Below are 22,499 nucleotides of genomic sequence, written 5' to 3' on the forward strand. Positions count from 1 at the left end.
AAGTTATTTTTATTTACTAATGTTGTAGGACAACTTGATAATGAGATTTTAATTAAACTCTATTTCAGTTAACCACCAAGGAGGTTGAAAATGCACTAAGGCACATCAACCCAGATGGTGCAGTTGAGCGTGTATCTCAGTGTCTGCCTGGGATCTGGGGAGGGGTGGGAGGTGGAAGCTCTATCCAGGTAACAGTGGGTACCTTAGGGGAAAAATAGCCAGAAGAGATGTTGAAAATTATAAATAGACCTCCTAGCCTGAGGGTGTTTACCATCATTTAAACACTTGAGTTTGTAATTTGGGAGTGAGATAATCAGATAGCAACAGTAACTGGGATGGCTCTCTCCCACCCTGGACGTGTCCAGGAGGTTATGCACCTGCCAGATCCACATCTCAGTTCTGCAATCTGTGCCTCTGTCACCTTGAGATTAGAGTACAATAATGTGCTCTACAAGGAGAGACACCTGAAATCCATTTGGAGACAGACACAGGTGCAGGATGCAACTACCTGCTTGTTAAGTGGGGTTCTTCACTGCAAACATTATACCAGTACTCTGCGATCTGCACTGGCTGCCAACTGGTTTCTGGGTGGAGTTTAAGAAGAAAGCACCCAATCCTTCACTAACACTAATACACTATTGCCACGTTTCATAATCAATGGCTCACAATCCCTGGGGGTAGGTCGCAAAAGGGAATCGGAGGGGGTTGCAAGGCACTGAAGACGTTATTACAGTTCTAAAGCAAAGAAAAAATTTCTGGAATAACTTCACGAGGGCCAAAACCTTCAAAGTTGGTGAGGTCAAATGTAGTTACAGTTGATTTCCAGGTCAAGTATTCTCCTGCAACTGCTATATACACACATTATATAAGCTTACCAACAATAAGATGGTTACAATTTTATTCTTATATTTGTAGCAATTGTAAGGGTATCCTGAAAATTTCTGAGTTTGAATAAGGGATCGCCAACCTGAAATGGTCAAGAAACCCTCTACTACTGTACTGAGTTCAGGAGTTACTCCTGACTGACTGACAAAGGTGTATGACAGAAGAATTGGTATCACAATTTTTGCCTACAAAGGCCATAACAGATTGGCACCTGCCTTTCCAAGAAATCTCCATGCACTATACTGCCACAGTTGAGACCAGCAGACACACTCGAGCTGAAGGCGCCTCACCATACAACTAAGAAGGGTAACGTCAATTGAGAAAATTTGGGTAGGGAATTACACACCTGATAGGCACTCTGCAAAACCCATCAATGTTCTTGGGCTTTAGGAGAGGGCAGAAATGTTTGGAAGGAATGCAGCTTTTCGGGAGATGGGGCTCTTCTGTTACCAACTGTATTTGTGGGGGAGGTATCAGTTGTTGATTTTTGGGGGGCAGAATGATTGCATTTTCAGAGAAAGCCCAGCATATTTTGATTTATTTAAAGCACTAAGAGTGGAACGCTCTTAAACTTCATAGGATCTCTGCAATCCATTCCCCAGTATTTGTGGTACTACTGTTGCAGATTTATGTTGCACTGTAGCCACAAAAAGGTTCTGCTTCTCTATATCATTCATATTGAGCATGAAAGTGTACTGGTCATTTACACATATTTTAATATTAATACAGATACAGACAGACTGGGGAGCACAAAAACAATGAGACATTGTTATACACTGTGAAACAGAACTTAGATTACTAAGACATCTCATATGTCTTGTCTTATACTTTGATTATAAGTTCTTCGGGGCAGGGACAGTCTTTTTGCTCGGTGTCTGTACATCTAGCACAATGGGGGCCTGACCCACGCCTGGAACTTCTAGCCATTACAATAATACAAATAATAAAATGATAGACAGCTTTTGGAGAAATGCTGTTTGTTAGTTGTGATGCAGTGCTTTCCAGAAGCGAGATAAGCCATTGGTAAAAAGTTAGTTCCTTGTCCAAATTGCCCAGACTGAGGCTACGTGTACACTACCGCGGTAAATCAACCTATGCTACCCAACTCCAGATACATGAATAACATAGCTGGAGTCGGAGTACCTTAGATAGAGTACCGCGGGGGGGTCTACAGGAGAAACTCTCCCGTCGACTTACCTTACTCTTCTTGGCTGGGACAGAGTACAGGGGTCGACTGGAAAGCAATCTGTCATCGATCTGGCGGGTCTTCACTAGACCCGCTAAATCAACCCCCGGTGAATCGATCTCAGAGCATCGATCCCAGCTATAGTGTAGACCTCCCCTGAATCTCCTAGGCTGCTGCCTGTAGGATGCCACTGCAAGCAAAACAAGAGCATTATATAGTATTAAAAATACACACACAACCAGATAGATGAATTTCGACCTCAAAAAAGAATGTCTATCTTAAAAATAACAACAGTCTGTCAGAGCCACAGAAACTGTCATGGTTTATAGGGAATTGGACTGTGGTAGAAAAGGTAGGATTTGAAAAAAAAATAGAGAAGATGGTTATGGGACATACAGGATCAGAGAGGGTTGTCCATTCATAGGGGACAGTACAAAGGAAGGTACACAGACCACAGAATACGTCTCACGTGAATGACTTAAATATTATAAGAAGGGGGAAGCAAAGCTGAATTATACCACAGGCAAGGCAGATGTCTCTGGTAAGCTAATTCCCACGTCACACAACCTGTTAGAATTCAATTGGCATTGCGTTCTTTTTTGGTGTGTACACCTTCTCTTTGCATCACCAGAAAGTTCAAATTAAAATAGGACCCTCCAGTCTGCTGATTTTATTTTTTATTATTTTTTTTTAATACAGGAAATGCAGCTTCCAATTGGCACCCACCTCCCGAACAGTCTCAGAACGTTATAAGAGCACTGAGCAATCACACATTGATTTGGCAGTTGGCATTTCAGTTACTTCACTGAAATACACTTTGCAGTCAGGGAAGGGTTTGGTTTTTTCCCCTCTCCTACCTTTTAAAGAGAAAATTTACTGCTGCTGACAACCATATGTTTTTCCCTGAGCTGTTAACTTGCCAGCTATTTGTTGAAGCTCAGCTGCATTAAGACAGTTCATTGCTACTATTGGTATTGTTACACCACTGTCAAACTGCTGTCATTTGGTATTTATCTACAGGTGGGGAGGGATGTACACAACTTTAAGTATTGTGCAAAAGAAGGGGAAGTTCACTCATCTCCCATTTACTCATCTGCCATCACTTTTTAGCACTAAGAATCAAATTGGGGGGAGGGATAGCTCAGTGGTTTGAGCATTGGCCTGCTAAACCCAGGGTTGCGAGTTCAATCCTTGAGGGGGCCATTTAGGGATCTGGGGCAAAAATCTGTCTGGGGAGTAGTCCTGCTTTGAGCAGGGAATTGGGCTAGATGACCTCGTGAGGTCCCTTCCAACCCTGATGTTCTGATTCTATGAAATTCTGCCTTGATTTACAGCCTCATCGCTTCCTGTGCAACACTCAAGAAGTCAATTTGGCCCCACAACTTGCCAGAAAGAGAACCCTGGTTTACTACTGGGTTGAAACATAGGTGTCATGGCTTAGCTAAGTAGTGCTCAACATCCTGATAAGGAATCTTACCACAAATACCATACCATGTCAGCGTTGGGCCCCCATCTACTGAAAAGTCAACTGAATAGCTTTCCAACCAATAAAGAATTAGTTTAAGCCCCAGACCAGGATGAAAGTTTAGACAAATACATTTAGGTCTTGGTGCATCTTGGTGGTTTGGGAGCTTAAATTATTTCTCTATATTGGTTGCAAACCTTTTCATTTCACTTTTAATATAAGACCCACAAAGCTCCTGCTGTCAAAGTACAGTCAAACCTCTCAATCACACAACCTGCCGTAACGTGAAATTGCATATAATGTGATCATAGGTTGGCTCCCCTTTAAGGCATAGTACCAGTGGTCCCCAACACCATGGCAGGGGAGAGAGGCCACGGCCCCGCACCTGCTAGGGACAGAGAGCACTGGCACTCACAGCCTCGGAGTTCTGTCCCTGGCAGGTGGGGGGCCGCGGCTTCTCTCCCGTGCTGGGCACTAGGCGGCGCACATCAATGCACCGCCATAGGGACCACTGACTGGCTTGAAACCATGCTATACCGCAACCCCACATTTATCATGATGGAAGTTTTTGGACCCCAAACATCGCATTATAGCAAGGTTTCACTGTATTAAGGTCAGGGAACCAGCTGGGGTAGCAGCTAAATCTCCGCAGAGTAAGAATTCGAAGAGGAGTTTTGGATCTAAGATCCCAGGCCTTACATAAGGGGTTGAATGAAGAACCCACCCTACTAGAAGGACAGTCACCCTACCAGATGTGGAACTCTGCAAAGAAAAGGAGAAAGTGGGGTAGGGAAGGAGAGACACAAGTGAAGAACAAAAGATATGGGGTCCCTGGCCAGCCACAAAATCAGAGGGGGTTAAGAGACCAACCTACCCTTAATTCATGGGGAGAAAGAACACCCCAAAAAAAGCATGGAAAGATGCAATTTCCTTCCTAAATGAATTTGATCATCTTACAATGGCACACAGGGACAGGAGTTCAGATACAGCAGCAGAAGTCAAGGATATTACAGTACCTTATCTGAAAGTTTCACCTACTGACAGAACTGCGTTACCGTTGCTAGATTACTTTAACAGCTTACATCATGACTAAGGATAAGATTATGTCACGGATGTGACGAATTCTGAGAGTTCCAGAGACCTCTGTGACATTTTCCACTTCAGCCCCAGGAGCAGTGGGGCTGAAAGTATCAGTCAGTGGGGACCCTGGAGCTCTGAGCCACCACAGGCGGTGGCGGGAGCCGGAGCACTCAGCTGCTGTGGGCAGCAGGGGGACCCTAGAGCTCTGAGCCACTGGGGTTGTGGCACAGGCACCGGCGCTGTCAGATGCTGCAGAGCGGGTGCTGGACTCCCTTCTCCCACAGTAGAGCTTGAACTTTTTCCCGGCCTTCGTGCGGCTCAGGCTTCAGCCCTCTCCTCGTCAGCCCCTTCCCCATTATTCTTAGTAAAAGTCACAGACAGATCACAGCTGCCCGTGACCTGCCCGTAACTTTTACTAAAAATAACCATGAAAAAAATCTTAACCTTAATCACGACACAGTGCTAACTGTACTGGAACATTTAAATAAGATAATCTTGCTGAAAGAAGGTCTATGTTGATCTCCAAGCAGGTTACCTGTACAAAGCCATCTGGCAATATTATAAAACATCTGTGGTCTAGTTCTCAGGGAGGTGGGGCAAACCCAGCTTTTCCATAATGCAGTGATACTAAGAGCTATGCAAGTAGGGTATGTCCACTTAAACCACTGCAGCTGCACTGTAGTAGCACTTCAGTGTAGACACTTACTACTGTGACAGGAGGGGTTCTCCCATCACTGTAGTAAATCCACCTCCCCGAGAGGCAATAGCGAGGTCAGGGATCGGCAACCTTTGCATCTGCAGGTTCGGCAGTTGCAGCTCCCACTGGCTGCCGTTTCCCGTTCCAGGCCAACGGGGACTGCGGGAAGAGGTGGCCTGGCCCACACCGCTTTCTGCAGCCCCACTGGCCTGAACAGTGAACCACGGCCAGTGGGAGCTGCAATCGGCCAAACCTGCAGACACTGCAGGTAAGCAAACCACCCCTGCCCGCCAGCAGCTTTCCCTGATGGGCCGAGTGCCAAAGGTTGCCGATACCTGAAGTAAGTCAACAGAAAAATGCTTCCATCAATCTAGTCCTGTCTACAGGGAAGCTTAGGCTGGCTTAACTATAATGCTCAGGGTGCAGATTTTTCACACCCCGAGCAACACAGCTGAGTGATCTGATTTTCTGGTGTAAACCAGCCCTAGGTCTCCATCCTTAATATGCTGCTGATTAATTAAACTTCACACTTCAATGGCCATAATGAAAGCAGAAAACAGGGAGAGAAGGTGAGTTTGTACCTTTAATATTTCCCTAAACAAATTAAAAGCTTTAAAATAAAATCCTAACTGTGTTTATGAAGTTGTACAGTGTAAAAAGACATTAAGCTTCCATTTCTAGGAATTATTATAGATTTGGGTTTAATTTAGAGACGCTAGTTGCACTGTAGACAGATGCAAAGGAGGTTTAATCTCCCAAAATATACATCTGGGAATTGCTGAGGGGCAGATTTAAAACAAAATATATTTAAACAAACCAAAACTAGTGCTCTGTGAGGTTTAGTACAAAATGAGAGGAGGAACCCATGAGAGAGCCTTGTAAAAAAAATTAAAAGTATGCCCTGTGAGGTATCATTTGAAAACTCCATCTGCTGAACATTATTGCCCTGGTAAAATACATGGATCAACATCAACAACGAGGAGTCCTTGTGGCACCTTAGAGATTAACAAATTTATTCAGATGAAGTAGGTTTTAGCCCATGAAAGCTTATCCCAAATAATTCTGTTACTCTCTAAGGTGCCACAAGGACTCCTTGTTTTTGCTGATACAGACTAACACGGCCACCACTCTGAATGTATCAACATTATATGTGGGTTATAAGATTCTACTACGCATCATTGCTGTAACATGCTCCAAGTTTAAGAAAAGCAGGCTCAAACAAGTGTTCAGAAACAAAGGCCTGGTCTACACTACGAGTTTAGGTCAAATTTAGCAGCATTAAATCAAATAAACCCTGCATTCGTCCACACAACAAAGCCATTTACTTTAACATAAAGGGCTCTTAAAATCGTTTTCTGTACTCCTCCCCGACGACGGGATTAGCACTGACATCTATATCGCCGGTTTGAATTAGGGTTAGTGTGGATGCAATTTGACGGTATTGGCCTCCGGGAGCTATCCCACAGTGCACCACTGTGACTGCTCTGGACAGCACTTTCAATTCAGATGCACTGGCCAGCTGTACAGGAAAAGCCCCGTGAACTTTTGAATCTCATTTCCTGTTTGGCCAGTTGAGCTCATCCCCACAGGTGACCATGCAGTCCGAGAATCGAAAAAGAGCTCCAGCACGGACCATATGGGAGGTATTGGATCTGATCGCTGTATGGGGAGACGATTACATGCTATCCAAACTACGTTCCAAAAGACAGAATGCCAATACATTTGAAAAAGTCTCCAAGGGCATGATGGAGAGAGGACACAATAGGGACTCACTACAGTGCCGCATGAAAGTTAAGGAGCTCAGACAAGCCTACCAGAAAACCAAAGAATCAAATGGATGCTCCAGGGCACAGCCGCAGACATGCTGCTTCTATGCTGAGCTGCATGCAATTCTAGAGGGGGCCGCCACCACTACCCCATCCCTGACCGTCGATTCTGACAAGGGAGTACTCTCAGCCATGCCTAAGGATTTTGCGGAAGGGGAAGATGAGGAAGAGGACGACAACCTTGAGGAGAGCACACAGCACACCGTTCTCCCCAACAGCCAGGATCTCTCTCTCACCTTGACTGAAATACCCTCCCAAGCGGTACATGGTTTGAAAGCAAGCATTTTTTAATGATTAATTTGCCCTGCGGACTTGTGATGCATTTGCGGCCAGTACAGCTAATGGAAAAAAGTCTGTTAACATGTCTGGGGATGGAGCGGAAATCCTCCAGGGACATCTTCATAAAGCTCTCCTGGAGATACTCGAAAAGCCTTTGCAGAAGGTTTCTGGGGAGAGCAGTCTTATTCCATCCTCCATGGTAGGACACTTGACCACGCATGCTAGTAGCAAGTAATCTGGTATCACTGCATGACAAAGCCTGGCAGAGTATGGTCCCAGTGTTTGCTGGCATTCAAGCAACATCCATTCTTTATCTCGCTGTGTTATCCTCAGGAGAATGATATCGTTCATGGTAACCTGGTTGAAATACGGGAATTTAATTAAGGAGACATTCAGAGGTGGCTGTTCCAACTGGGCTGTTTGCCTGTGGCTGAAAAGAAATCCTCCCCACAGTTAGCCAAGCAGTGGAGGGAGGAAGGGGGCATTGGCACTGAGCTGTTCGAGTTTGGCAAGCAGGGATCTTCCCTGATACCAGCCATGCGGTGGGGGGAGGGGTAAAGCGATCATCCCTGAGAATTGGATTGGGGGGGGTAGTTTGGTTTCTGCGGCTGCACGTTAACACAAAAACCGCAGCACTCAACAGGCTTTTCTTGGTATGGGAAAGGAGGGCGCTGCTTTTATGAAGGTTGCAGAAGCCGAAAGACTATGTCTTGCCATGGCCGCCTGCAAGCCAAATTCTGTTGCCCGGCCCTGCGTCTGTGATCTCTAACACAAAAGCCGCAGGCACTCAATGTAAGATGCAAAATGCGACCCTGTACCGAAATCACATGTGCCATGTAACGTGAATAGTGTTGTTCACCATGAAAGAGTACACTCATTGTTCTGTAAAATGTCTTTTTTTCCCCTCCCGCAGCTGCAAATTTTTCAAGCCTCCCTCCGCCATCATGAAGGCTATCTCAGATAAGGCAGCGAAAAAAATGCACGCGCAATTAAATGTTCTCTGAGATCATGCAGTCGATCTGCAATGAAAGAGCTCATCTGAATTTGTGGAAGGACATATCACAGTACAGGAACGTGGCCAATGAACATGAGGACAGGAGGGACGAACATGAGGACAGGAGGGATAATCGAGATAAGAGGTGGCAGCAGGAAGATCAGAGTAGGCAGGATGCAACGCTTGGGCTACTGCGGGATCAAACGGACATGCGCCAGCATCTGGCAGAGCTTCAGGAATGGCAGCAGGATCACAGAGTGCCACAGCCGCCCCTGTTTAACCACCCTCCCCAAGTTCCATAGCCTCCTCACCCAGATGCCGAACAATGTGGGGGGGGGGGGAGGCTCCGTGCACCCTGCCACTCCACCCAAGTGGACAGCCCAAGCAACAGAAGGCTGCCATTCAGCAAGTTCTAAAGTGGCCTTTTCCTTCCTTCCTCTCCTCCTCCCACACCCCACTCAGGGTACCTTGTCAGTTCTCTCCCTACTTTTACAATCAATTCATAGAATCATAGAATATCAGGGTTGGAAGGGACCTCAGGAGGTATCTAGTCCAACCCCCTGCTCAAAGCAGGACCAATCCCCAACTCAGTCCCAATGGCCCCCTCAAGGATTGAACTCACAACCCTAGGTTTAGCAGGCCAATGCTCAAGCCACTGACCTATCCCTCCCCACCCTCCCCCCCCAAAAAAAAAATTGGAGATATACCTATCTCCTAAAACTGGAAGGGACTTTGAAAGGTCATTGTGTCCAGCCCCCTGCCTTCACTAGCAGGACCAAGTACTGATTTTTGCCCCAGATCCTTAAGTGGTCCCCTCAAGGACTGAACTCACAACCCTGGGTTTAGCAGGCCAATGCTCAAACCACTGAGCTATTCCTCCCCCCTACAAAGAGTACATGGTTTTTAAACAACAGTGATTATTTCCTTCGCAAACAAGCTGTGATTGAAGGGGGGAGGAGGGAAACTGGTTTTCAAAGCTTCTCTGATGCACAGCACTTCCTGGTGTGCTCTTCTAATCGCCCTGGTGTCTGGCTGTGTGTAATCAGCGGCCAGGCGATTTGCCTCAACCTCCCACCCCACCATAAATGTCTCCTCCTTACTCTCACAGAGATTGTGGAGCACATAGCAAGCAGCAACAACAACAATAGGAATATTGCTTTCACTGAGGTCTGAGCGAGTCAGTAAAGTGTGCCAGCGTCCCTTTAAACGTCCAAATGCACATTCTACCACCATTCTGCACTTGCTCAGCCTATAGTTGAACAGCTCCTAACTACTGTCCAGGCTGCATGTGTACGGCTTCATGAGCGAAGGCATTAAGGGGTAGGCCGGGTCCCCAAGGATAACTATTGTGGCAAACCCAGGACAAATAGCTACCAAAGGAGGGATAGTAATTAGTCCCAGAGGGACTAAAAGGCCTCTCCCCATTCACTGAGGGGAGATAGCCATGGAGGAATAAGGTTCAGCTGGAACAGGGGTTGCCGGGGAACTAATTAGGTTCAGCTGGCCCAAATTGCTGGAGACCTTTTTAAACCCTCCCTGGCAGGGAAGCGGGGGGGGGGGGGGGGGGAAGTGAGAGAAGAGAGAAGCTGCCAGCGAGTAGGTGCAGCAAGACTCTGAATTCTTCCAGCCAGGAAGACTTGCACTCTTCCCAGAAGGGGAGAAAAACAGAGCAAGGGACTGACTGAGAAAGGATCAGCCATACCCTGCGCGACTGGGAAGGACTTTACTCTGCCCAAGCCTGTCTCTCCAGGGAAAAAGGGGACTAAGCCAGCAGAGGAGAAACAGGTACTTTGCCACACTATATGATGCCAACATCCCCAACAGTTATTTTCTGGTCTGGAAAGTAAATCCCTTGCTGCAGCCGTTTAAACAGAGTAGTGTTCCTGAAGATGCGAGCATCATGAACCCTTCCCAGCCATCCCATGTGGATGTTGGTGAAACGTCCCTTGTGATCCACCTTGTGCTTGCAGCATCATTGAAAAGTACCCCTTGCGGTTTATGTACTGGTTGCCCTGGTGCTCCAGTGCCAAGATAGGGATATGGGTTCCATCTATCTCCCCCCCACAGTTAGGGAATCCCATTGCAGCAAAGCCATCCATTATGACCTGCACATTTCCCAGAGTCACAACCTTTCATAGCAGCAGCTCAGTGATTGCTTTGGCTACTTGCATCACAACAGCCCCCACAGTAGATCTGCCCACTCCAAATCGATTCCCGACTGACTGGTAGCTGTCTGGCGTTGAGAAGCGAATGGAGATAACCCTGTGGAAGCTTGCAACTGTTAGGGCTGTTCTCATCTTGGTATTCTGGCACTTCAGGGCAGGGGAAAGCAAGCCACAAAATTCCATGAAAGTGCCCTTACACATGCGAAAGTTTCACAGCCACTGGGAATCATCCCACACATGCAACACTATGCGGTCCCACCAGTCTGTGCTTGTTTCCCCGGCCCAGAATCGGTGTTCCACAGCATGAACCTGCCCCATTAACACCATGATCTCCAAAGCGCTGGGGCCCGTGGTTTGAGAGACTTCTGTGTCCATGTCTTTATCACTCATCACCGCACTGCCGTTGCCTCCTCCTCACCTAGTTTTTCATGTTCTGGTTCTGCAAAAACTGCACAATAATGTGCAAGTTGTTTACAATGTTGATGATTGCTACGTTGAGATGAGCAGGCTCCATAGTTGCCATGGTATGGTGTCTGCACTGAAAAATGGCGAGAAACAATTGTCGCCGTTGCTCTGATGGAGGGAGGGGCAACTGACAACATGGCTTACAGGGAATTCAAAATCAACAAAGGGGGTGGTTTTGCATCAAGGAGAAACACAAACAACTGTCACACAGAATGGCCCCCTCAAGGATTGAACTGAAAACCCTGGGTTTAGCAGGCCGTTGAATTCATGGCAGGGAGAGAGGGGGGAGCAAATGAATACAACACAAATTGGGTCAATTTCTTGTTTTGATCCACTCCATCTATCTTTTACATCTTAGGCTAGCAGCAGACAATGCAGTACGACTGCTAGCCATCGCCATCTCCTGGCTGCTCGGCAGAAAATGGGAATGACCTGGCTGAGTCACTCCCATGTCTGCCAAGGCACCCCTGACCGACCTCACCGAGGTCGGCTAAAAGAGCACCCGGGAGTACGATGACGATGGCTACCAGGCATAATGCACCGTCTGCTGCCAAAAGGCAATGAGCTGCTGCTATTTAGCAATGCAGTCCCATGTCTGCCAGCACCCAGGAGACATAAGGTGATGGTCAGCTGAGCAGGCTCCATGCTTGCCATGGTATGGTGTCTGCACAGGTAACCCAGGAAAAAAAGGCACGAAACGATTGTCTGCCGTTACTTTCACGGAGGGAGGAAGGGAGAGGGGGCCTGATGACACGTAACCAGAACCACCCACAACAATGTTTTTTGCCCCATCAGGCATTGGGATCTCAACCCAGAATTCCAATGGGTGGGGGAGACTGCGGGAACTATGGGATAGCTACCCACAGTGAAAGGCTCCAGAAGTCGACGCTAGCCTCGGTATTATGGATGCACACCACCAAATTAATGTGCTTAGTGTGGACACATGCACTCGACTTTATACAATCTGTTGCCAAAAATCAAATTCTGTAAAATCAGAGTAATTTCGTAGCGTAGACATACCCAAAGACACACTAGCACTCCAGCCAGGTGTTAATAGCTATCACGGCTTAAGCAGCAATTCGTCAGCAACAGGAAATCATAAACAAGAAATTTCCACTTCAGGGACCATTCAAACTTCATGTCCTGCTTGAACCTGCGTGTCAGCATGACTGAGCAAGGATGTTTCTAGCACAAGAAATTATGTTATAAAGCGAGAGGAAAACACTTGACTTCATGTCTTCTCCTCCCATCTCTCTGCTCACGATATTAACCACCCTGAAAGAACTGAAGTAAGGGGGAGTGGTCCTAGACTGGAAGGAGACCTAGCCTGTGGAATTTACAGTGTACGTTGAGACAAAACTTTTGCTTTTAAGTTCATTTAAGCTTGTTAAATACTAGCTTGTGCATTACTCATTTCTTTTGTAACCAATCCTGACTTTTATGCATCATCACTTGTAATCTCTTAAAATCTGTCTCTTAATAAATTTATCTTATTGGTTTATTTTATCCAGTATGTTTGGATTAGAGTATGTGGGAAACATCCATTTTCCTTTGATGAAGTGATGGACTTCCTATGAACGTATACTGTTCAGAAAGTTACTGAGCCGCACAAGACACACATTTCTGGGGGACAAGGATGAGAGTAAGAATTTGCAGGTGTCACCCTGTATGTAATTCATGAGTAACTCCTCAGCATGCTCATGTATTTTGCTGGGAGTGAATCTGCATGCTGAAGGCTGCGCAAGCAAGTCAGGAGTGGCTGTTCTGACTACAAAGCAGTGTAAAAGGCACCCCTGGCTAGAGACTTAAAGAGACACCAATGGTCAACAGCCCAGACTGTACCTTGGGGAATGTCACACCCACAGGGGTTGGGGGAACTTGATTCATTTACATTTGTTAAAGGCTTTGAGATTTTTGGATTAAAGGCACTAGAGAAGTGCAAATAATTATATTATTCCCACAAAAAAGACCTTTTAAAATAAGAGTTAAGTTTGTTGAAGTTCATTTCCCAGCAACAATACAAAACATGTAAGCCACCAATTAGAGCTACGTAACATACGGCACAACCTCAAACACATGCTCTACCAGCCAGCATCATAACTACCAGATCCCCTCAAACCCTTCACCTCACATCACCATACAGCTGCCAACACACACAGCCAATTCACTTACACACTTGGTGGAAGCAGTGGCAGCAGAACAATGGATGAGGATGGAGACAGAGAAGCAGCATGCAGTGAAGGGCGGACAGGGAGGGAGGCAGAGGAGCAGATGGTGGCGGGCAGGTGGATATCAGGAGACTGGGCAGGAGGTTGTGGGGATACCAAGGGGTTTGAAGTGGGGAGTAAGTAAAAACAGAATTAAAATGCATTATCTGCCCAAATCTAGGCAATTACTAACAAACTAATCCTTTCCAATATTTCACAGCCTCAATAGCAATGCGGTCCCCAATGGCTGGGCAGAAGCCTTGGGAGTGAACAGCAGTGTCAGAAAGACATGGGGAGGGGCAAGCAAATGCAGGAGGGGCAGAAGGCCGGACGTAGTAATTCCCTGCCTTCTCCACCCAATAGACCTGCCATGGCTCATCAGGGAGAAGAGTCCCTGTACTGCCAGCCATAGCAGGAACACCGTAGCAGCTCTCCCCCCGCATGGGACTAACTGGCCATTAGCTCTTCCAGCCCGTACAAAGGAAAAGTTGCTTTGTGCACAGATGACAAGTGAATGGAAAGAGCAGGAATAAATCTGCACCCTACATTTCTCCCAAGAGAACAAATCTCTAGGAAGCCGCTTCACCGGCAGCTTCATCCCCTCACCACAAAGTCTTGCCCCTTTGGGCTATGACCGTCCTTCCAACCTGAAGACAGACTCTTCATTAGAGCTCTGCATGTCTGTGTGCGCACACACGGGGTGGGGGAGGAGAGGGGGGGGGTGTTTCCAGGACAATTACATGGCAGTTAGTAGCTGCATATCATTCTTTCACCTCATGTCCCAACGCTCTTTTCAGGGTTCATTCCAGGATCCCCATCATCAAAGGCTCAAATTGCAGCAGATTGTCTTTTGTCTAGTGGGTGGTTATCAAATCCCCTCCAGCTAAATATAATCCCTCCAACATTGCTTCTAGCATGGAAGGCAAGGGACGATAGTGGAATGCAAGCCCTGATGTGCTGCCACCAGGCCACAAGTCACCTCCCTTCATTTCTTCCTTCCCCACAAAGATAAGGCTCCCTAACAGCAGCAGCAAAGGATCGCAACAGAGTTCCTGCAGGTTCTGCTTTTATAACAGCACTGACAGAGAATACACTGACAATTCTTGTCAGTTTCTGTGTGTGCTTTCAGGAGAAGCTGTGGAAGTTCATCTGCAGTGATAAAAAAAGGGCTTCTTTAGCAGAAGCCTCCCTCAGGAGTCATTTGAAGATGTAAGACTTGCCAGTTCAAATCCAACCCACATTGTTATCTGACAAATACTGTACAGCCTATAGGAAGTGACAAGTTTTCACGCCATAGAAAGCCACTACATATATTATTAACTGACATTCTTACAGGGAGAGAACAATTGTCTGGTACAAGACAACTCCCTCTCTGTCCCTGGAGAGGAAAGAGGTGTCCTCCTGAGCAATTCTGAGGCCTGGTCTACACTTCGAGGTTAGGTAGAATTTAGCCACGTTAGGTCTACACAACCAACCTCGTTCTGCCGACCTCAAGGGCCCTTAAAATCGACCACTTTACTCCTCCCCAAAGAGGGGAGTAGCGCTAAAATTGACCTTCCTGGGTCTAATCTGGAGTACTGTAGACGCAGTGCAGTGCAATTCAATGGTATTGGCCTATGGGAGCTACCCCAGAATGCTCCAATGTGACCACTCTGGACAGCACTTTCAACTCTGATGCACTCGCCAGGAACACAGGAAAAGCACCGGGAACTTCTGAACTTCATTTCCTGTTTGGTCTGCGTGGTGAGCTCAGCAGCACAGGTGACCATGCAGCCCCAGAATCACAAACGAGCTCCAGCATGGAGCAAATGGGAGACACTGGATCTGACAGCAGTATGGAGAGAAGACTGTGCAGGCAGAACTCTGATCCACTAGAAGAAATGCTGATATATATATATGCCAAAATTGCACAGAGCATGGTGGACAGAGGCTACATCAGGGATGCACAGCAGTGCCACATGAAAATTAAGGAGTTCAGGTGGTAAACGGTTGCTCCAGATCAGAGCCCCAAACATGCCATTTCTATGATCAACTGCATGCCATTCTAGGGGGGAACCCTACTAGTACCCCAACACTCTCTGTGGACACCTGCAAGGTGGCAGCCTCATGCAACAAAGATGAGGATTTTGTGGATGAGGAAAAGGAGGAGGAGAGTGCACAGCAGGCAAGTGGAAAATCTGTTCTCCCCGGCAGCCGGGACCTTCTCCTCACCCTGGAGCCAATACCCTCCCAGGACCTATTGCTCCTGGACCCAGAAGGCGGAGAAGGCACCTCTGGTGAGTGCACATTTGTAACGACATTACAGGGGTTGAAAGCAATTGTGTTTAATATCTGCACTGAGCAATTGGGATGCATTCGCGGCCAGTACAGCTACTGGAAAAGTCTTAACATGTCTGGGGATGGAGCGGGAATCCTCCAGGGACATCTCCATGGAGCTCTCCTGGAGGTGCTCTGAAAGCCTTTGCAGAAGGTTTCTGGGGAGTGCTGCCTTATTTCATCCTCCAAGGTAGGACACTTTACCACGCCATGCCAGTAGCAACTGGTCCGAAATCACTGCAACACAAAACATGACAGTCAATGGTCCTGGGTTTTGGTCACATTCATGCAACATTCAGTCTTTATGTTTCTGTGTCAGTCTCAGGACAGTGATATCATTCATGGTCACCTGGTTGAAACAGGGGCAGTTTTGTAAGGGAATAGTAATCCCTCTGTTTGCTGATCCCTGACACATTAGACCCTGGGCATGCTAGGCTGTTTTCACTTGGTTAAAAGGGATCATCCTGGAGAATAGCCCCGTGGAGGGAAGGGGAAGGGGTGTGCTGCACATCCACCCCAAAACCGCAGCCTCTCCTTTTAAACGGCAAACACAACCGGCATTGGTTGCTATGGGAAAAGAGGGCGCTGCAGTTTGAAACCATTCTCACATGTCATGAACGCGGAAGACGACAACCCCACATAACCTTTGGCTTATCATGGCTGCCTGCAAACTGAATTCTGTCACCTAGCCGTGTGTGATATGTCACCATACCAGCAAGCACTCAATATAAAAGGCAAAATGCGACCCTGTACCTAAAACACGTGCTGTCTGCTGTGAATTGCTTGATTCACTGTGAAAGAGTCTCCCTTTTGTTCTCAGAAATGTATCTTCTGTAAAGTCTACTCTCCTTTTTCCCCCCCTGCAGTTGCAAATGCTTCTATGCTCCCCACATCAACTCCACTCCTGAAGTTATCGCAGATTAGAAGGTGAAAAAAAATCGCACTCGCAATGACATGTTTTCAGAGCTCATGCAATCTTCTCGCACTGATTGGGCACAGCTGAATGCATGGAGGTATTCGGTGGCAGAGGCCAGGAAAGCATACAGCGAGTGTGATCAGAAAACACAGGAGGAGATGCTGAGGCTAATGTGGGAGCAAATGGACATGATGAGGCATCTGGCGGAGCTGCAGGAAAGGCAACTAGAGTACAGAACCCCACTGCATCCTGTATAACCACCTACCCTCCTTGCCAAGTTCCATATCCTCCTCACCCAGATGCCCAAGAAGAGGGGGAGGCTCCAGGCACCCTGCCACTCAACTCCAGGGGATGGCTCAAGCAACAGAAGGCTGTCATTCGAAGCCCTAACCCTAATCCTAACCCTTCCCTCCTCCCCCACCCCACCTATTATCAAACCTTTTGTACACCTAGGCTTCCTTTTACTAATCAGGAGTCAGTGATCTCATGTATTTTTTTAATAAATAAAAAATGAATGGATTCAGAACAATAGGGACATTATTTTCTGAGCCAGCTGTGGTCAAAAGGGGGAGGGGGATTGTTTTACAGGGAAGGGATTAAGAAGGGATAGAATGGATAAAACAGTCTGTCTGGGCAAAAAAATCACATTGAAGAAGAAAGTTACTAGAGCCTCCCCTGAGATAGTGCTTGGGGTGTGCTACAAACCTCCAGGATCTGATTTGGATATGGATAGAGACCTTTTTAATGAAGTAAATACTAATGGGAATTGTGTGATCATGGGAGACTAACTTCCCAGATATAGACTGGAGGACAAATGCTAGTAGTAGTAATAATAATAATAATAATAAGGCTCAGACTTTCCTAGATGCAATAGCTGATGGATTCCTTCACCAAGTAGTTGCTGAACCAACAAGAGGGGATGCCATTTTAGATTTGGTTTTGGTGAGTAGTGAGGACCTCGTAGAAGAAATGGTTGTAGGGGACAACCTTGGTTCGAGTGATCATGAGCTAATTCAGTTTAAACTAAATAGAAGGATAAACAAAAATAGATCTGGAACTAGGGTTTTTTATTTCAAAAGGGCTAACTTTAGAGAACTAAGGAAATTAGTTAGGGAAGTGGATTGGACTGAAGAACTTAGGGATCTAAAGGTGGAGGAAGCCTGGAATTACTTCAAGTCAAAGTTGCAGAAACTATCAGAAGCCTGCATCCCAACATAGGTGAAAAAATTCATAGGCAGGAATTGTAGACCAAGCATCTCAGAGAGGTGATTAAGAAAAAGCAGAAAGCCTACAAGGAATGGAACATGGTTTTACAAAAGGTAGATGGTGCCAAACCAACCTGATCTCCATCTTTGAGAAGGTAACAGATTTTTTAGTGAAAGGAAATGCAGTGGATCTAATTTACCTCCATTTCAGTAAGGCATTTGATACAGTTTCACATGGGGAATTATTAGCTACATTGGAAAAGATGGGGATCGATATGAAAATTGAAAGGTGGATAAGGAACTGGTTAAAGAGGAGACTACAAGGGATCGTACTGAAAGGTGAATTGTCATGGAGGGAGGTTACTAGTGCAGTTCCTCAGGGATCAATTTTGGGACCAATCTTTTTATTATTGACCTTGGCACAAAACGTGGGAATGTGCTAATAAAGTATGCGGATGACACAAAGCTGGGAGGTATTGCCAATACAGAGAAGGACCGAGATATCCTACAGGAAGATCTGGATGACCTTGTAAACTGGAGTAATAGTAATAGGATGAAATTTAATAGTGAAAAGTGCAAGGTCATGCATTTAGGGATTAATAACAAGAACTATTGTTATAAGCTGGGGAGGCATCAGTTGGAAGTAACAGAGGAGGAGAAGGACCTCGGAGTATTGGTTGATCACAGGATGACTATGAGCCGCCAATGTGATATGGCTGTGAAAAAAGCTAATGCGGTCTTGGGATGCATCAGGCGAGGTATTTCCAGTAGAGATAAGGAGGTGTTAGTACCGTTATACAAGGCACTGGTGAGACCTCATCTGGAATACTGTATGCAGTTCTGGTCTCCCATGTTTAAGAAGGATGAATTCAAACTGGAACAGGTTCAGAGAAGGGTTACTAGGATGATCCGAGGAATGGAAAACTTGTCTTATGAAAGGAGACTCAAAGAGCTTGGCTTGTTTAGCCTAACCAAAAGAAGGCTGAGGGGAGATATGATTGCTCTCTATAAATATATTAGAGAAATAAATACCAAGGAGGGAGAGGAATTTAAGCTCAGTACCAATGTGGACACAAGAACAAATGCATATAAACTGGCAATCAGGAAGTTTAGACTTGAAATTAGACGAAGGTTTCTAACCATCAGAGAAGTGAAGTTCTGGAACAGCCTTCCAAGGGGAACAGTGGAAGCAAAAGACATATCTGGATTCAAGACTAAGCTTGGTAAGTTTATGGAGGGGATGGTATGATGGGATAGCCTAATTTTGGAAATTAATTCATCTTTGACTATTAGCAGTAAATATGCCCAATGGCTCGTGATGAGATATTAGATGGGGTGGGATCTGAGTTACTACAGAGAATTCTTTCCTGTCTGCTGGCTGGTGAGTCTTGCCCACATGCTCAGGGTTTAGCTGATCGCCATATTTGGGGTTGGGAAGGAATTTTCCTCCAGGGCAGACTGGCAGAAGCCCTGGGGGAGGTTTCGCCTTCCTCTGCAGCGTCGGGCACGGGTCACTTGCTGGAAGGTTCTCTGCACCTTAAAGTCTTTAAACCATGATTTGAGGACTACAATGCTCAGACACAGGTTTGATACAGGAATGGATGGGTGAGATTCTCTGGCCTGTGTCATGCAGAAGGTCAGATACTAGATGATCATAATGGTCCCTTCTGACCTTAAAGTCTATGATTCTAAGTACATTCACCAAAGGGTGCGGCTTTGCATCAAGGACAAATGCACACAACTGTCACACCGTAGCCTGGTCAGTCATGAAATGGTTTTTCAAAGCCTCTCCGATGCGCAGCGTGCCTCAGTGTGCTTTTCTAACTGCCCTGGTGTCTGGCTGTTCAAAATTGACCACCAAGTGATCTGCCTCAACCTCCCATCCTGCCATAAACATCTCCATCTTACTCTCACAGATATTATGAAGCACATAGCAAGCAGCAATAACAATGGGAATGTTGCTTTCGCTGAGGTCTGACCTACTCAGCAAGCTGCGCCTGCACCCCTTTAAACATCCAAAGGCACATGCTATCACCATTCCGCACTTGCTCAGCCTACAGTTGAACTGCTCCTTACTGCTGTCCAGGCTGTCTGTCTATGGCTTCATAAGCCATGGGAGCAAGGGGTAGGCTGGGTCCCCAAGGATAACTATTGCCATTTCAACATCCTCAACAGTAATTTTCTGGTCTGGGAAGAAAGTTCCTTCTTGTAGCTTTCCTTAGCAGAAGGGTACCAATTTCCCTGGCTACTTGGATCACAGCAGTCCCCACCATAGATGTGCCCACTCCAAACTGATTATCAACTGACCGGTAGCAGTCAGGCATTGCAAGCTTCCACAGGGCTATCGCCACTTGCTTCTCAACTGTTGGGGCAGGTCTCATCTTGGTATTCTTGAGCTTCAGAGCGGGGGAAAAGCAATTCACAAAGTTCCATGAAAGTGGCCTTATGCATGTGAAAGTTCCACAGCCACTGGGAATCTCCCCATACTTGCAACACTATGCGGTCCCATCAGTTTCTGCTTGTTTGCCGGGCCCAGAACCAACATGCCCCAGTGCCACCAGGATATCCCAATTGCCCCATCCAGTGCTTTCAGGAATGTCTGTGTCCATGTCCTCCTCACAATCTTCCTTGTGCTGGCAGCTCCTAGATAGGCTCTACACATACTGCAGGATAATGTGCAAGGTATTTACAACGGCCACAAAAGCAGTGTGCAGCTGAGTGGGCTCCATGCTTGGTGCGCTATGGCATCTGCACGGATAACCCAGGAAAAAAGGCACAAAATGATTATTTGCCATTGCTTTCAGGGAGGGAGGGAAGGAGACTGATGACATGTACCCAAAAATCATCAGCAACAATGTTTTTGCCCCATCAGGCATTGGGAGCTTAACCCAGAATTCCAATGGGCAGTAGGACTGTGGGATAGCTACCCACAATTCACCACTCTGTGAATCGATGCTAACCACAGTATTGAGAACGCACTTCACCAACATAATGCGCTCAGTGGGGACATGCATGAGCAACTGTATAAAATCGGTTACTAAAGATCGACGTCTATAAAATCAACCTAATATCGGAGCGCAGACATGCCCTGAGATACGCAGTTGAGGGAAGTTTGCACTGCTATGCTCTATTGTCTCTACCTCTTCTGGGGATTGAGGATTTCATTATCCAGAGCCATTAATGACATTTTACAAATGATAAAAACATACAAGGCCAAACTCACCGCGGCATAATTGCATTGGAGTCCATGGAGTTACAGCAGACCCATGACTCTTTTTAAACTACTTGTTGCCCTCCATTTAAAAAGGCACAACCTTTTTACATCCGCTTCCTATTATCCATTACCCAATTTAGAAGTCCACCGGATCATTAGAAAATACAGCAATATGAGTTAAGCTCATGAGGGATAAATATCAACCACAAAGAAAAAACAATGTTTATAAACTATTATAAGCTAGAAAATTGAAATATTGAAGAAACAACAGATGGAAAAGGAAGAGAAAGCCACAACAAAATCCCTTTAGCCTACACATCTTCTTGAACAATTTTCAACTACTAGAGAGGCCCAATAAGCCATATAAGATTTGAAGGCTTTGTTTATCCTTGTCACAGACAGCATTTGGTCAGTCATTCTAGGAGCTTAGATTTAAAACTACACCAACCAGTATAATTCAAGCTCTACAAAACCCAATTCACCGGTTGCTCAGTAGCAAATGCAAAATAAATGAGTTACAAATAACTCTTTTTGCCCCCACTTACTGAAAAACTCTTGTTCTGGACTCAAGTTTTCCATGCTTGATCTTAGCTGAAACAAGATGTATTTATTTAAGAACATATGGAGAGAATCCATTCAATTGTTTTTTAGTTAAATTAGGCCAGGGTGTGGGTACTGAATATTAACATTCCTTATTCTTAAAGGTCACTCACAAACAGGAACCAAAAATGGGCTTATGCCCTCTCTGTGCAGGGTGGGCATAAAAGCCTGAAAAGTGGCCTTTTTTAACTGGGGGAGCTACTACTCCTTAGAAATCAGTAATATCAAGTCTTCTTTCCTTTTCTGAAGGTCTTCTTGGAGGACCAGAGAACACAAAGCTTTCTCAGACCTTAACTGAAGGGGCAGAAGAGTTGAATTTTTAACAGAGATTTTTTTCTTTCTAACTGATTTCAGAATAGCAACCGTGTTACTCTCCAACAGCAAAAAGAACAGGAGTACTTGTGGCACCACAAGTACTTCTGTTCTTCTTTCTAACTGTTGTCAAGTATTTGAGCTAAACAGGAGAGGGTGTTTAAAAAAAAAAAAGCCAAGAGTTTTAAGTAGCGTCATTCCTCTCTCAATTGCTCAGATTGAGGAGGGTCGCTGATAGCTTCCTCCAAGGCAGTATATTATAATTAAGGCTAAGATTGTCACAGATATTTTTCATAAAAGTCACAAACAGGTCACAGGCAAAAAAGAAAAATTCACAGAAGCCATGACCTGTCCATGACTTTTACTAAAAATATCCGTGACAAAATGGGGGCCTGTGGGTCCCCACACCACCTGAAGCCGGCAGTGACCAGGAGCTATGGGGTATCCTGTGGCAGACGGGAGCTGCGGGGTACCCTGCTGCCTGCAGCAGCTTGGAGCTCTGGGGGCCACCAGAGGCAGTGGGAGTACCCTGCCGCTCCCTGCCCCTGCGGGCGGCAGGGCACCCTGCAGCTCCTGACCACCACAGGCTGAAGGCATGGAGGTCATTGGAAGTCACGTAGGTCATTGGAAGTCACGGATTCTGTGACTAAATCATTGCTTATTCTCAGAGGCAAGTATAATTAAGGC

At 46.1% G+C, this 22,499-nt stretch overlaps 1 protein-coding gene across 10 annotated transcripts in view; it reads right to left on the reverse strand.

Moving 5' to 3' along the window:
- NF2 (NF2, moesin-ezrin-radixin like (MERLIN) tumor suppressor) overlaps nt 1-22,499 on the reverse strand; it is a 110,413-nt gene that overhangs the window by 85,811 nt on the left and 2,103 nt on the right. For 5 of the 10 annotated variants that reach the window (XM_050923777.1, XM_050923780.1, XM_050923776.1 and 2 more), the window contains exons 1-2: nt 7,376-7,421; nt 2,083-2,261 (exon numbers count right to left, since the gene is read on the reverse strand). The exons of 4 other annotated variants lie outside the window; for them this stretch is intronic. In XM_050923777.1, the coding sequence (XP_050779734.1) occupies nt 2,083-2,261; nt 7,376-7,406 (210 nt within the window). In that variant the 5' untranslated portion in view covers nt 7,407-7,421. Of the gene's footprint in view, nt 1-2,082; nt 2,262-7,375; nt 7,422-22,499 lie in introns of those variants that run through there. One more of the 10 variants, XM_050923781.1, reaches the window with a different exon arrangement.

The sequence above is a fragment of the Gopherus flavomarginatus genome, chromosome 15 (genome assembly GCF_025201925.1).
Source record: "Gopherus flavomarginatus isolate rGopFla2 chromosome 15, rGopFla2.mat.asm, whole genome shotgun sequence".
NCBI classification, from domain to species: domain Eukaryota; kingdom Metazoa; phylum Chordata; order Testudines; family Testudinidae; genus Gopherus; species Gopherus flavomarginatus.